This window comes from Myzus persicae, unplaced genomic scaffold (assembly GCF_001856785.1).
Source record: "Myzus persicae strain clone G006 unplaced genomic scaffold, MPER_G0061.0, whole genome shotgun sequence".
NCBI classification, from domain to species: Eukaryota; Metazoa; Arthropoda; class Insecta; order Hemiptera; family Aphididae; genus Myzus; species Myzus persicae.
Genome location: NW_019104366.1, coordinates 292,377 through 309,306, shown reverse-complemented (window position 1 = coordinate 309,306; position 16,930 = coordinate 292,377). Strand labels below are relative to the sequence as shown.

Sequence of the window (16,930 nt, the reverse complement as noted above, 5' to 3'; positions counted from 1 at the left end):
AGACTGACCGATCTCAAGTAGACATCATAACAAATTCAAATCAGTTCTAAAAAGTATTATCATACTACTAGGTCGGTAAGTGTGATAGACAAAATATTGGTTTGTTTTGGCTAAAATAACTGTCGGCCCCCTATCCCCTCAATACATCTGGCCTCAGATAAAATGGCGGAACTTCGCTTCACGGACGATCACTACTTAGTTAACAATCTAATTAGGCACCAGTTGCCTCTCAGCTACCACTCTTAAAATAGGTAATGCACACTCACGACGATGCCACAGCTGCTACACAGACCGCCATACGCTATCAAAGAAGACCTTCACTGATAATGCCTTTGTGATACGAAATGTGCATGTCGAATAATAATAATAATATTATTGTACATATGGCTGTGTCTTGTATTTTCTTTTTGTCCCCTATGGTGTTGTAAACATTCCACTGATAGAGAATAGTATAACAAAGGCCTTTTATTTATTAGTTTAAAACTCCCCCGTTGTCGCGTAACGTAGCACGAACATTATTATTATTATTATTATTATTATTATTGGACGTTCATTATTTTCCACTGTACACCACCCGCACACGATATAACACCATTTGATCATTCTTTGCCCACAACAGACGGCCGAAAAATCGTCGTCATTCTTTTAACCAATTTATAATATTATGGCCAATTGGACGGTCTAAAGTACAGATTGCAACGAAAAAGGTTAGTTGATTCATTTTGTGTTGAATGTTATTACTTATTACTTATGACCATTAACAGTGTGTGAGGTCGCTCGTTTATAATTTTTTAATATATCAGTTGTTTTTGTTCTAATATTTTATAATTGAGTCGTCATTTATAATTAAATTAATTAATAATGGACCATATACATTAATTATCTAAATGGTTAAATAATTACAAGCAGTACTAACAAAAAATTAATATATATTTGTAAGTTGAGAATAAATTAAACATTTTCATTAAATTTTGTTTAAAAATTACTAAAATAACAAATGTTATCCAAATTAGGTCATAGGTATTAGAACTTAATAATAATTACATTTATATTATATATATTAATAATATTGGTGCACTGAATTATATATAACTGAGTTTATAATATATTAAGTATGTTTAATTATAATATGTATTGCATACATATTAACGTACAGTGGTGCAACAACTGGCGCAGATGATGGAGCCTTATGCTGTATTCAACGTGAACGCGAAGAATGCGAGCGAATTCTATCCTGACTATGATGTTTGTTGCCCAAGCTAGCGACGAAATACAAGCTGTTTTCTTTTTCGCAGCGTCACGTTGGACACAGCGTAATGCCAGTTCAGAGGAGGTCTCATGTTCTGTGCTTTTTACTGTGAAATGACAATGAGAATAAATTAATATAAAATAATATTATAGAAAAAAAAGAAACCAATATTATTTATTTGTGGCCTTATTGGTTTTATTATTTTTAATATTCTGTTTAAATTTTTTTTAAGGTATCTGATATAAAAAAAATTATTTAATATTACTAGAAATCTCTGAAAATTACATTTCTCATATTCGGTACTAAATAGGTACAAGAAAACTACTACTAATTACACAACATATAAATATCAACAACTTAACATTATACAACTAATTGCGAATTTTTAAATGCCTATATTAACAATAAACATCAGAGCATTTGTTTTACTAAAAAATAAAATATTTGTGTACTTGATTAAGTATTATTGTTTTATATCTTACTAAAACAAATTAAGATTTATTAAAACTATACTTAATTTAAAAACACTCAATACAAATTGTTTTGATACATGTTTATTTTTAATTCTTGGTAAAATTAAAGCGCAGAATGTAAGTTATGATTGAGCAAAGAAAAACAATTTTCTTAAGATACATTTTTAAAAAGTGGGTTGTATACAGACAAAAATTAAATATTGACTAATAGGTCATTCAATATAAAGGTAATAACCCTGTAATAATACTATCTGTATTTATTTGTTGTATTTTTTTTGTTGATATTTTAACTTTAAATTGAGTTATAAGTAGGTAAAGTAAAAATATCTAGTGCTCATAACTTGCTTTTAAATAAAATAAAATAAAAAAGCCAACAAAATAACACTGTTATAAATCTTTAAATTTGAAATACTGTCAATTTATTGTAATATTTAGATTAACAACACAAGATTTTAGTTTTTTACAAATTTATTATGTTGTATATTTGTATGATAGAGATAACACATGTGAGCATCTGTCAGAGACTATATGAATAAGAACTATGATAGGTTTTTAAAGTCTTATAATTTATAAATACATGTTAATTATTTAATTAGTTGATATAATTTATCTAAATAAAGTAATTAATTTTAAAATTTTCAGTTACTTAATTTCAACAATTTAAAAATGGAGGAAAGTCACCCAACATCGTCGTCTGAAATAACACACAACCACGAAGATGACTGTAAAGTAACATGGACACATCCAAGTCACATTTTTCAACGACTTATAGCATTATTTTTAATGTGTTTAATTGGATTCGGTAAATATTTATTTAGTTGTATTCATAGTAAGGATGAAAAATATTAAAAATAATATGTATGATTTTAGGTTCATATTTTTGTTTTGATAATCCTGGAGCATTACAAGATAATTTTACTCAAGACATGAACTTAACAACCTCACAATTTGTCTATTTGTATTCGTGGTATTCTTGGCCGAATGTTGTAATGTGTTTCATTGGTGGATTTTTAATTGACAGGTTTGAAGTTTATAATTTTGTAATATGTTTAATATTGATTCATTTGCAACTAATATTTATCTTAAGAGGACATTATACCTGCATGTGTTGTCTCCGTCTCACGAGTGCGTAACATACTAAATTTTAACTTCAGCAGATCACGTTTAGCTCAGTTAGGTTAAAAATTAGAGTGAATTGACCTCTTATTAAAATTAAAGGTGAGCTTATTACAGGCAGCTTTTCATGAGCTTATTATTATATTTTAATTTTAAAGAGAGTTATGAGTATTTTAAGTTGTGCAAACTATTTACAATTTTTAAATACTCATAAATCTCTTTAAAATTAAAATATAATAAAAAGCCCACTATCCATCCGTAATAAGCGTAGCTTTAATTTTAATAAGCGGTCAAATTCACTCTAATTTTTAAGCTAACTGAGATAAACATGATCTGCTGAACATAAAATTTGATAAGTTACACTCTTGTAAGACGGAGACAACACATGCGAGTATAACGTCCTCTTAAGATACTTGAATCATTGTGACGTCAGTAATTTACAGAAAGAAAAACAATTTATTTTTCATTTTCCAGTACTTACTTAAATAGTGTAAATATATTTATACACAAAAGTACTGTATGCTAATAGTACATTTCATTTAAATTTATAATGTATATAAATTTAAATAATAAACAATTCTTGTTGATATTTCATTAATGTTTTTATAATATGTGCATTTTATATTCATACACATATTTTTTTTATATCAAAACTTTTGTATGGAATACATGAAGGTTAAATTGAATTTGATTAACTTTTAAGATATGTCTTGAGTATTATATTCTAATTGCAAGACCATATTTAAAATTATAAAGCTTAACTTACTTCGGTAAATTTTTGTCTTATTAATTCCCATACATTTATGACATGATATATTAATTTAAATATAATTACTAAATCTTAAATATAAATGTTTTTAGTGTTTTTGGAATACGTTTAGGTACGGTCATCTACGCATTGTTGGTTGTTCTTGGTCAAATAGTATTTGCTGCTGGAGCATATTTGAATGCCCTCTGGATTATGATACTTGGCCGTCTAATATTTGGGTGATTATATTTTAGTATTATATTATGATAGTTGGATAATATTATTTGAAAAACCTTTGTATTTTAAATAAAGAACTAATTGAATACATTAAATAACTTAACGTTGGAATTGTTCGAATAAATCTGCTGAAGAAGGATAAACTATAATTATTAATAAATTGTGTATTTCAAAAATTCATCTATTAAAAAGTTAAATTTTATATTGCACAAATTATGTTGTAATTAAATTTGGGCTTTCTGTTTATAAATTAAAATAGTGTAGATATTTAAACATGCTATGAAACAAAGTTAAAAAGTATAAAATAAATAGATTTTTAGATTTTTATGCTTAATTATAAATATAGCTTAATAATTTAGTGACCACCATTAATATATCAAATCTATTATTTCTGCAATAATGAACTAAATTTTTTCATGCTCAATTTTAAATAAAATTTACATTAAACAAGTTTTTTTTACAATTAACTTGCTCTTTGTGGAGTGACACCAATTTGCATAATTTACCTTAAAATTAAATGATATAAAATTTTGTGTGAATATTAAACTAACTGATTTTTATTAGTGTAATACTCCTATATATATTATTTCATGCAAGTCATACATTAATTTTAATGTTAAAATATGTTTTATTAACACAGAATTGGTGGAGAATCATTGGCTGTTGCTCAAAACAACTATGCAGTATTGTGGTTTAAAGGAAAAGAACTTAATATGGTGTTTGGATTTCAAATAAGTTTTGCCAGAGTTGGTTCAACAGTCAATTTCATAGTTATGGAACCATTATATAGATATGTAAAAAAACAAATAAATGTCCCTAACTATCAATGTTTATCAATTGTTTTGTTAGTTGGTATGTATTTGATAATAATCATAACCTTACAGAAATCTATTAATTTTTATTTTGTTCATTAGCAAGCTTAACCTGCGTCTTATCATTGGTAAGCGCCTTATTACTTGCTTGGCAAGATAAAAGAGCCGAAAAACTACTTAACCGAAAAACACCTGATGCTACTGAAGTTGTAAAAATGTCTGATGTGCGATACTTTCCAAAAGTATTTTGGCTAGTTACATTCATTATTGTCTTCTACTACACATCAATTTTTCCATTTGTTGCATTAGGAAAGTAAGATGATTATATTATTTTATTTATTTGAAATAGTATTATGATTAATAAAATACTACTTCACAAAAAGTTAAATCATTGATATTGAGTTATTTATTTCAATATGTTATTTCTGTAATTCAAAATAATTGAGCTTATGTTATGGTTAATTTTTAAATAATCACACTTCTGGTTTTAGTTTAAATGGCTACATTTTAAAAATTATATCTGAATCCATATTGACAAAATTCCGTTGCATGTACTTTTGAATGAATAACTTCTTATAATGATTTAACTTCCAGTTTTGATTTAATATTGTATAACTAAACAAATTTTGTTTATTTTTTAAGTAAAACATTAAACTATCTAATAATTGTTATGATTAGATATCTTATTATGTTTATTTTCTAGAGTATTCTTTGAAAAAAAGTACAACTTTTCACCTGATTCAGCCAATTTGATTAATGGGATTATTTACATCATATCATCTATATGTGCACCAGGACTTGGTTTAGTCATTGATAAAACTGGTAGAAATCTATTTTGGGTATTTGTATCAATTCTTGGTACCTTGGTTGCGCACATGTTCTTGGCATTTTCATTTGTAAATCCGTATATTGCCATGGTATGAAAATTTAACATTTATTTTAAACCTAAAATATGCATTAAATTAATTTTATTTAAAATTACTTTTAGTTCACAATGGGATTATCTTATTCAATGTTGGCAAGTGCATTGTGGCCTCTGATTGCAATGGTTATTCCTGAACATCAAATGGGAACAGCATATGGCATGCAAGTGTTTTTTTTATTATAACATACTTATGCTAGTTTGTGACGCTTATTGTGTCTGTTTAGTGTTTATTTAAGAAATATAAGGGGGACATTTGTGAAATAAAAAAATGTTTAAATTAAACATATTACCAAATCATTATAAATTGTTGATAACATTTAGATATAAATTTAATTTGTTTGTAACTCAACTAAAATTTTTTATTCAAATGTTAATTTAATTTTAAACTCAAAGCAAAATCTTATATATTGTGTTAAACAATAAAATATTAAGGAAAACAAACAATTTTTTCAATTTTAATCTTGATAAACCATATTATCAAGAAAAAAGTAATTCTGTTTTTATTTAGAAAAAAAAATTATTTTAGTCAATAATTACAAATACAAGTGTTTTGATTTCTTATTTTATTTTTTTGATTTATAGAGCACAATCTGTTGAAAATCTTGGTCTTGCTGTTGTTGCTCTGTTAAGCGGTATAATAGTTGATGCAGAAGGTTACTATATGGTTGAATTATTTTTCTGTCTTTTATTATCAGGTAAATATTTTTTTACTTATCACAGGAAATAACCCTGTGAAAAAATATATATTTTTACTAATTATGTATTAATAAACCAGTTTGGGTTTACATAACTGTATGTCTGTACACAATAAATTATTAGGTTGTGTTGTTTTTATCTTAAATGTTCTCTAATACGTTTGGGCTATCAATTATATTAAACGTATTCATAAGTTCTTAGTGGTTAATTATAAAAATCGAAAATAACTATACACTTTAAAACATTTACTTTATAATTGTTTTAAATTTCTATACACATTTAAAATCTTTTATTTTATATTTTCAAACAGAAATTAATAAGATTAATACTAGAATAGATTAATTTAATTAAATAATATTCCTATATTTCAAGTTAATAACGTGAACTTATATTACTAATAAGTTTTTTCCATTACATTTTGATTACATACAATTTACCCATTAAACTTAATTTGTTATGTAAACGATTATTTTAAACAAGAATGCTATGATTCCCGTATTACCAATACGGGTAAATAAAACAGTTATTTTTTAATTTTGTTTATTATTTCTAATTAACCTATATAATTTTAGCTGCTCTGTTGCTGACTGCTGTTCTATGGACATTTGATTCAATGAATAATGGAATATTAAATATGAGTATTAAACAAAGAAATCGACTTGAATCAAACAAGTAATGAACCATTTTTTTCCTCTTGAAATTTTTAATTTATATTATTGTGAGCTTTTATTAAACTAAATTTTTTTTTTTTTGTTATAGAACTCCTTGCCCGGAAAAACAAAATCTTTTACACAATAATGACAACTATACTGAAGACTAAATATTAACCTTAACTTTTTTAAGTTCATTTTTATATATGCAAGAAATTAATCTTTCAACAATATGTTATCCTTAAGTAAATAAATCACAACTTATACTGATTTATAAATATCATATTTGTGTAACAAATATACTCATAAACCAAATTATATTAAATTAATACTTAATACTGTATGCATGTAGCATATATAAATTATAAATATAAACAGTATGATTTTTTTAAGCATAGAAGACTAATTATTTTAAAATTTTATTTATTTTTTTTAATTTTAAATACATCAAACTGGATTTTTTAAATGTTTATCTGTCTATTATATTATTACAAAGCTATCCATTCCTGTTAATTTTATACTAGTATAATTGTATGGTGTATGATAACAAACTAGCGTCTTGACTTGGGCTTCTTTAATTGACTATTCTTTAGATTATTTACATAAGTGAGCATACAATTTTCTCATTAATCATTGACTAAAATATTTATTTATTTAAAGTTTTTATAATATAATATAAAATATATATATAAATATATGACATTATAAAAGCAATTATAAAATATTATATTACTGTTGATCAACAACTCCTTGTGTGAACATTTTTTATTTTAACATAAACTCAGTATGTTAAAATTCAATTATAGACATTTTTATTTTTAATTCCTTACATTTTAATTTGAAATTATATTTCTAGTTTTATTTCTAGTTTTCTAATCGTGGTAACTTTGGAAAATGTATTTAGATATTTGTTTATTATTACTAATACTACAATAATACCACGATGATACAATTTGCAGTACTTTTCTGCTCCTCTATTATAAGCTTAAGAAAAATGTTATTTAAAAAAAGAAAAGAAATAAATAATTATTCTGAAATAAGTCGCGTGTTAGAAACTTCAGCTGTAAAACATAATCAAAAAATCTATTTCATAATACTTTTACCATTTTAATATAAAACATTTTTATGCAAAGAACATGATAAAAATTGAGTTTTCATTAATTAAAACAAATTATTATAATTTGGTCTAATATTTCAAGATTTTAGATCCGAGTTTTCCAAAATTGTTATGGTACAACCTATTTAAATTATTGAAATTTTAGAGGCCCACAATAATATCAATGACTTTTTTTGCTGTTACCTACAAATAATAAATAATGCATTTTAAAAAAAGAATCATTTTGAATTGAAGAACGGTACATTTTATTTTAAAATTTTTATCAAAAAATTTATTATAACGATAAATTGTTATCTTTTCAATCACTACTAATCTTATTGCGTTGTATTGACATGGTCGCAGTAAATTTGCATATAATGATTAATGAGACAACTAAATTTAAACATCATCAAAAAGTAATAAAAACACATGTCTATAAATTTATTATTAAAAACTATAACACAACCCACTAACAAAAAAAATCACTACCCACAGTTTGGGGTCCTCTACTTTAGATTGTTATTATTTTTATACTAATACCATGTAATCAAAAGTCTGTACAACATTTATGTATAAGAAAACAATATGTGCAAAGTACCTCATTGTTATATAATGTTTTAAACACTAGCACATCAATTTTCATACACCAGTTGAATATGTGTTACCTATAATTATTAAATAACATATTATTTTTGTCATTCCTTTTTTCTATTTTAAGTTTTATTGTGTTAATTATAATATTATAATTATTATATTATTATGTGATGAGTTTTAATTATGTTACTTATGTGTTATGCGTTTTAAACTATAACATAGTATAGATGTGTAGTGATATTATATAAATGACTACCTATAAGTCTATATTTTTAATTTTTAATCTATAGTTTTGCATAGAAGTACCTAATTGGTGCTCTCATTAAGAAGTAAATGATTTGCTTGAATTGAATTAAAAATGTATACTAAATTATAAGATTACTATTATATACTATTGGTGATAAGACTTTGTTGGTCGAAAATTCAAAATACAAATTATATTTACCTGTAATAGATAATATATAAAATAAAAACATTGTGCGAATATAATTTGTCCTATTTTATTATTTGTTCAAATACTAAACACTGAATAAATTAATCATTTAATACAATATATAAGACAAATTAGGTACAGTAAGGTAATTTTTTGAAATACCCATCATAAGTTGAAAGTTCTGAAACCAAAATTTTATTTTAATCTTCATTTTTCATCATTACATTTTATTGCGAGTACCTTAGCAATACAATATGATAATAAATAATAATTAATAAAATATTGTTACCTGTATTAACTGTTAAATATACTAAAATTCACTTCTTTAAGTTCAAAATTTAAATACTTAAACACTTAAACTTTAACATGTATCAATGTAAAATTACATTTATCATGAACTTGGTGTGCTCAGCCGTCACAACATAGCTAACTAATCTCTATACTATGTATATACTAAAGAGTGCTTGATGATTGCTTTAAAAGTACAATTTTATACTGATCCAGTTTAATGCTGGGCGAAATTTGATGGAACAAATTATTACGGTGAAATGGATCTAAGAAATAATAAAGATAATGATAATTTTGAAAAAGCTAAAGAATGTCTAGTTTTAATGAATATTGGAAAATACCTATTGGGTGTTTCCTAGTATCTAATTTAAATGGTTCACAAAAAGTTGAGCTTACTAAACACGCTTGAATCTTTTAAAGGATGCTGGGGTTACTGTAGTTTGTTTAACAATTGATGGATGCCTAGTGGCACAGGAACAATTTTTCATAAGGGAGGAAAAACATTGAAAGCCTAAATACAGATCTAAGTATACATACCGACATACATATTATGTATATAAAAATGGTTGTTTTTGATAATAGACAATTAGAAACCCGTACTAAATATATTTTTCAACGTACATACGATAGTAATGACGTAAGAATTATTAATAAAATATTGATAAAACTTAAGTGTACAATATTGAAGCAAAACAAAAAATAAAATTAGGTAGGTACTTAATACATTAGTTCTCAATAGTTAAGAACAAAAATAAAATAATTAAAGCTATAAAGCCATGAGTTAGGTCAACCTGGAGCTATATTAAAATAATAAAATATAACAACCTTACAGTAAAGGTTAGGTATTATTAAATATTAAATATTTCCAAATGTTGATATTCTTTCTGTTGTTCTTGAAACAAATTCCTCAGTGATTAACTTCAAATCACATTTTTCTGTTATAGACTCATGGACATGCAAAATCATGAGGTAAGTTATTCTCTTATGGGTCATTGTGGACCTTAAATATGTTTTTAGTCTTTTCAATGCACTAAGAGAATGCTCAGCTTTCGCTGCAGATACTGTTATCTTTAAAATTAATTTAATAATTTCGGTGATTTCAGAAAACAAAGAATTTTTTACTTTTAAATATTCATTTCCCAAATTGTTGATAAGATCTGAAATACTGACGATAGTATGTACTATAGATGGTAACATAATAAGTTGTGAATGAAGCTTTTTTATATCAAAATCATCACTCATATTATTTAAACAATTTGTAAGTTCTCGGTAAGTTTTTATGTTTTTATCTATAAGTTTGTTTTCTAATTTAACTAAGTTTTTTAGACCTTGTTTATTACAATGTTTAATGTCTATCAATTTAATTTGTTAAATAGTGAATTATTTCAAATATATCTTTATTCAATTTTCAAATTGATGATAATTTTGTTGGAGGGTTATTATTTGTATATTGTAGACGATTTGGTGGTATTTGGATGCTTATGGTGTTGTCAAGTGGTTCTAATTCATATACTTCAGCATGTAAATTCACGGTATTAAAAATCTATTTCAAAATCTTCATTAGTTCTGAATGATGAAAGTGTTTTCTTTAATGTATTTGCAGCTTTCATTAAATCAGATGCATAGAATTTAGGATTTTGTAACACTTTTGCCAATTGTTTTACTGGTCAAAAAATATGTTTTGAGATAGTAAAAAAAATATTGTCTTAAATTTTTTAAATTTTTTGACATATTATACTCTTAGTGTTGATTTTCTATCATCTGATACACACACACTCCCACAAAGAATTTCATCTAATGTTTTTTTAAACTCTGCTATAGTTATCTAAAAATCTTGTTCAACTTTTAACCCTTACAAACATTCTAGTTGGACAAAATGGAAGTAGGTTCTGTTGTATACTACCTAATTCTAATAGAATATTTTCATACATTTTTTTTCTTTTAGTAGATTTGTGAATAGCATTTGATACATCTTTGACCATAGTGAAAATATTGTGTGTATTTATCACACATACCACTACCTATTTTTTTGAATAACTTCTTGTAATGCCAAATCCAATGAATGATTACTACAATGTGAAAACAACTTTTTGATTTAACATTTTCAATTTTATTAATCTTTTAGCACCATTCAATTTTCCAGACATATTGGCTGCTCAGTTGGCTGCCGTTGGTCCTTTAAATTTGAAATAGATAAAGTAAATATAATTAATACATCTTAAGTGTACATATTATCATTGTCATTAATGAAGCCAGGTAAATATTTTAAACCACCTAGCACAAAATTACCTTTTATTGTATTTTGGAAAAAGTGAATTATTTGATATTTGATTTTTTGAAAATTAAGATGTTGATTTGGGACATTATTTTTTAAATCTTGTTCTAAATCTGTCTTCTGAAAATAATTGTTCTCATTACAATACACTTAGCGCTCTCAACAATTATTAGAGATTGATCAAAGAATCAAGTTCCCAAAAACCACTAAAAAACATGCATTAATTTTAATGGTGTCAAAATTTGTTTCAAAAGTAGTTTCGTTTTGTTTAGGATTCATAATAATTTAAGGTATATTTTATAAGTTATAACCAAGGTCCAAGTAAATTTAGGCGATTAAGAATTATTACTAAATTATACTTAGGCAGGTACTTTTGCTTAGTATTTTTTTTATTATTTGTTCGAAACAAATAATTAGTATTATGGCATTTAATAATAAGTATTACAAATTAAATTAATTTTAATTTTATCATATATGAACTGTTAATTAATTACAAGTCACAACTGATAATACAAATTTATTTGATATCATGTCAGAAATTACCTCGTTCAGTATAAGTTCTGTACCTTTGATTTGAAAAATCGGATTGACGCCTGGAAGCAGGCCCGGATTAACACTATCGTAGGCCCTAAGGCCTAGGCACAGTGCTTTATTACTCATTTGCTAATACAGTCTTGTAGTGTTCAGTATTTAAATGATTAAGAAACCTAATGTTTGGGAGAGATAGTTTTAAATCTCAGTGTTCAAAGTATTCAAGAAGCACTTCCAATACATTTTCAGACGATGTAATTTCCAGGCAGGGCCGTATTAAGGCATAGAAACTATAAGGCACTGTCAAAAATTAAGTCTAGAAATAATTGTGGGAAAAAAATTTTTAACTATCGTCTTTCACGGGCAAGAATAACTACAGAAAATAGTTATAGACTTCTAAGTCAGGTATTCACAGTTTTGTACTCTCCAATTCCACTGAAAACACAAACTGCTGATCTTCTCGTTCTATCTGCGTACGCCTTCTGCCTTCATAATCTTTTATGTAACCAACAAACTGTAAAGAATAAGTCAGAATTTACATATAATTTTGATTCAAATGATTGTCCTCCAAATAATATGATACAGCTTGTACATACAGGATGTTATGAAAATTACGAAGTCTTTAAAGTGAGAGATGAATCTAAAACATTTTTCAATTCCCCACAAGGTACAGCTAAAAAAAATTCTGAGGAGGTCAAAGCCCCTTAGCCTCCCCCCATTCTACTCCTATGCAATGTATGAACTATTAGTTTTGAGTTGCATATTGTACTTCCACCGCCTGCGTCGCTCACTTCGTCACTGTAATCCCTGACGGGACTTCAAAGTCCCGATTAGTAAATAGCATTTAATATCTAGCTCAACTTTACTAGAGCACTTAAAGTTATAGTAAAACATTATTTGTAATGTATTACTTGCACATAAAAAATAACTGCATGCCTAAATGTATTAAAACATTAAATAATAATTTTGAAAAAAATCAACTTCAAAATCGTGTTTACTAAAAAATAATCACTTATCAAAAAAATCACGTTTGTTTGTTACTAATTACTATGATAACTGTCATTTTTTTCAATGATCATTTTTTCTGGTAAAATATGGGGTATAGATCGAAGTACTGTCGGGCTATACCTACTTAAAATCGTTGCATACTAGTATGTAATTCAATAAGAATTTTTTTTTGGCTTGGACTTTAAAGTTCCATCAATTTACAATAAGGATTATGGACCATAAATGGTGCTGAGTATATACATTCTAATAACTCTTATAAGCTACTCGTTTAAATTTTTATTTAGATGTATCAAAATCAGGGTCGTTATTTTAATTTTTTTTGGAATACTCATTATATCGAGCAGGCCTCTACATTTTTTCGAAATATTTTACATTATTAATGACTAGTTGACTCAATTAATACGAGGTTAGACGACATAACGCTTTGATTCAATTTACCCTTGATGATTAAGAGAGGGGAATTTTTTGATATCATTATTATTCAAAAAGCCATTCTTGCACTCTCCAGGTATAACTAATTAATTAATTTGTATTTCGTTCTTAACTATTGTACACTGCCTTAAGTCTTAAATTTGGCTGTCCCCAGTGGGCCAAAAGTGATGATATGGAATAAGTACTCAAACGTATACCTTCACTGAGTACCTCAAATGACGCCCCAGATCAAAATATTCCAAAGTTGGTATTCATTTGAAAAAAATATGCCTTTACTTTTTATTTATACAGCTAGGATACTTTTTAAAGTTCGATACAAATCTAAATAATTTTATGTGAGTAGGCTTACTTCCTTAAAAATTCCCAAAATTTAGAATTATAAATTATTAACGGAAAAAATGGAGATGAGCAATGATCATGCTTGGTGAATCACTCCGTATATCTATTGACATTTGACTGTACCTATATATTGAAGCAAACATTTTAAGTAATATGTTATCTATATTAAGTTATGTAATTTTATTGCAACAATGTTTTAAATAAAAAATCTATGTATAGGTTACTATTTTACAATGTTAGCTCCCCTGTATAATGTTATACGATTCCCATATGTGAATACATTAGCCAAAAAATTAGAATTTCAAGTAATAATAAAACTATATGCTATACCACCGATAATTATTTATTATTCGAGTCATTATTAGACACGAAACGTAGTCACGTAGATATTATACATTACGGTTAAATTCTATCGATTTTCTTCCAGTATAATATTATTATACTATACCTATAAGCCACGGCACACCCAAAAATGCATTAAGCTCTTCAACTTACGCCAGATTAACGTAAGTTTATTGATAAACAAAACAACTTGAGCCATGATGGCATGAGTACGTCTTCCTTACATTGTGTCAGTAGGTACCTACATTTAAATTATAACACTAGTTTATGAGAAAAAGCCCATTGATTTTCAACACCTTGATTCAAATTTAATTACCCCTTTCTATTTATAATTCTACCAAATATACTAGGGATAGATTTTTTACGATGGTAGCAATAGTTGCATAATCTGAGTATATTATAAGACAAATTTCAATCAAAATCAGTTTTTTGACCTATACGAAATGTGATTACATGTACAATTTTTAACAAATAGCTACGCCCAAAATGTTCCCTCAATCTACCCCTGATTTCTTTAATTCTTTGAGCACCCTTGTAAATTTTTAATTTGATTGCAGACTTATAGAAAACAGTAGTATGCCTGTTCTCCTGCTCCTGCAGTAATTAGTTGGTACCTATATACCTACATTCTACATATAACACTCTTCATCTCTTAATTATAACTAAATACCGGATTTAATTGCATTGAAAACACACAAACATTTCATATTAAAATTGTATAATTGCACTAAAAAATACGTAAAAATTGCATAATAAATTGCACTATAAAAATTTAAAAGTCATATAAAAAAATTAGATAAATGTTACTTTTTTAAATTAAAATTGATAATTAGATTCATTTTCAAATTATTTTCATTGAAATTAAATCTTCTATTACTTAAAATATGTTTGTACAAAGAAAAACTACGTTCTACGTCTACACTATAGTTATTGGTGCATACTTAAAACAGTTCAATAACGATATATCTTAATAATTAACATCTTTTTTACCTGACATGACTTCATAGTAAGATTTAATAGTTTTATACCCTTCATTTTTTTCAATTACATACATAAATTTGTCTTTAGTTTTTTTCCATCTGGGCCAGAATATTTGCTAAAATATCTTTAATTGTTCTAAATATATTCATACTTTCAAGTAGTTCACTATTCGATGCTTCCAAGTTTGTAAGATTAATGGGTAACTCAGATAAGTGTAATTTTACGAATGCTAAATCACATTTTACTGTACTATTTTGTACAAGTTATTTCAGTTTTTCCACACTGCAGATAGTATCGTCTTTTAAACTGTCAATCACATTTCCAAATTTTTCAAAATTATTTGCATAGAAAAGTGCAGCATTTAAACATGTATTCCCTACCTTGTAATAATGGGTTCGGGAGGTAAAGGTATACCCGGCATTTCTTTTCTATATTTATTGATTCTCGATGGTGCTTTTAAGAAAGTATTTTTTTTCCTAAAATAAACGAAATAAGTTACTATATATTTAGATCTTAAATATTAAATTTATTACCATTGTTATCAATCTATTTATGTCAGGATATAGTTCTCGAATTTTCTCTAGAACTCTATTGATTGTGTGCGCCATACATGTAGTATGAATCATTTTTGGTAAAACAATTTTTAATGTTTTTGCTATTTTAATCATGTAAGTACCACTAATAAAAAATAATACTTTTTGTTCAATACCAGGAAATATTTTTAACGAAGAATTAATAAACTGACAAATAGTTTCATAATTTGTGGATTCTAATTCTTTACATGCAACTAAATATGATTTACTAGGTGTCCCATCTAATTTACAATAGCCAAACCTAAACCAAAATAGTATATTTTATTATAATATGAAAAATTAAAAAAAAAAATTCTGTGCAAACCTCTTGGATCGGTCGTTTCGTCAGCAATTATATAAACGTAATTATTTCCGATTTCACTTATTATTTGGCCCATTACACTTTTATAAATATTTGGTATGTAATTTTTTCTCAAAGTACTTTCGTCCGGAATAGCATTGTCAGTATGCTTATAATTTATAACTTACAAATTACGTGTCTTCAAACTGTTAGAAAATTAATTAATTAATTATAGTAGCAACCGCAATTATTGCAAATTCACATTCACATAAAATAAAATTATAGATCGATTAATTTATTATTTAAAAATCATCGATTCTCGGCAAAGGTAATCTTCATTGAAGTTCATATAAATAAATTACTGGTATAATTATGTTATTTACATTTCTTACTTAAGTACCCAGGTATTAACTATTACACTTATACCTACTTGAATTCATTACAGGATTTGAAATTAAATATTTACACGAAATTAAGAATCGATTTAATACAGGGAAAATAAAAATCATAATAATGAGATTTGAGCTCAATATATTAAGCATAATAATAATAATTATTACATGTATAGTTTATCAATATTGTATATTCTAATTTATAGCACTATGAGTATAGGCTATTTTCGAATCGAAATTGACTGTAATAAATTAGAATAGTTAAATAACAGGCAACAAGGTATTATTGTTTTTATGAATATATCTACACAATATAATACGAGTATAATAAGACATACCTAATTTGCGTAAAAGCAGTGGTTGTTATAGATACCTGAACAATCTTTTCTTTATTATTATACCCGTTAAATGAACAAAAATGTAATCAACGCCCATGAAAT

General features: G+C 25.9%; 1 protein-coding gene across 1 annotated transcript; it reads left to right on the top strand.

Moving 5' to 3' along the window:
- The first annotated feature begins 19 nt into the window (after positions 1 to 19).
- LOC111041519 (major facilitator superfamily domain-containing protein 1-like) lies at positions 20 to 7,235 on the top strand. The gene is made up of 11 exons (XM_022325797.1): positions 20 to 707; positions 2,365 to 2,524; positions 2,593 to 2,743; positions 3,700 to 3,825; positions 4,464 to 4,675; positions 4,738 to 4,948; positions 5,339 to 5,552; positions 5,624 to 5,721; positions 6,143 to 6,255; positions 6,829 to 6,928; positions 7,016 to 7,235. Exons 2-11 carry the CDS (start codon positions 2,389 to 2,391, stop codon positions 7,074 to 7,076), a joined length of 1,422 nt encoding a protein of 473 aa, XP_022181489.1. The 5' UTR covers positions 20 to 707; positions 2,365 to 2,388; the 3' UTR covers positions 7,077 to 7,235.
- The last annotated feature ends 9,695 nt before the right edge of the window (positions 7,236 to 16,930 follow it).

Bases quoted from the DNA above. Each gene is read 5' to 3' on its own strand.
- LOC111041519 (XM_022325797.1), top strand. From the start codon at position 2,389: ATGGAGGAAAGTCACCCAACATCGTCGTCTGAAATAACACACAACCAC. The intron at 5,722-6,142 runs GCAAGTGTTTTT...TTTGATTTATAG, and splicing joins ATGGGAACAGCATATGGCAT to AGCACAATCTGTTGAAAATC. The intron at 6,256-6,828 runs GTAAATATTTTT...ATATAATTTTAG, and splicing joins TTTCTGTCTTTTATTATCAG to CTGCTCTGTTGCTGACTGCT.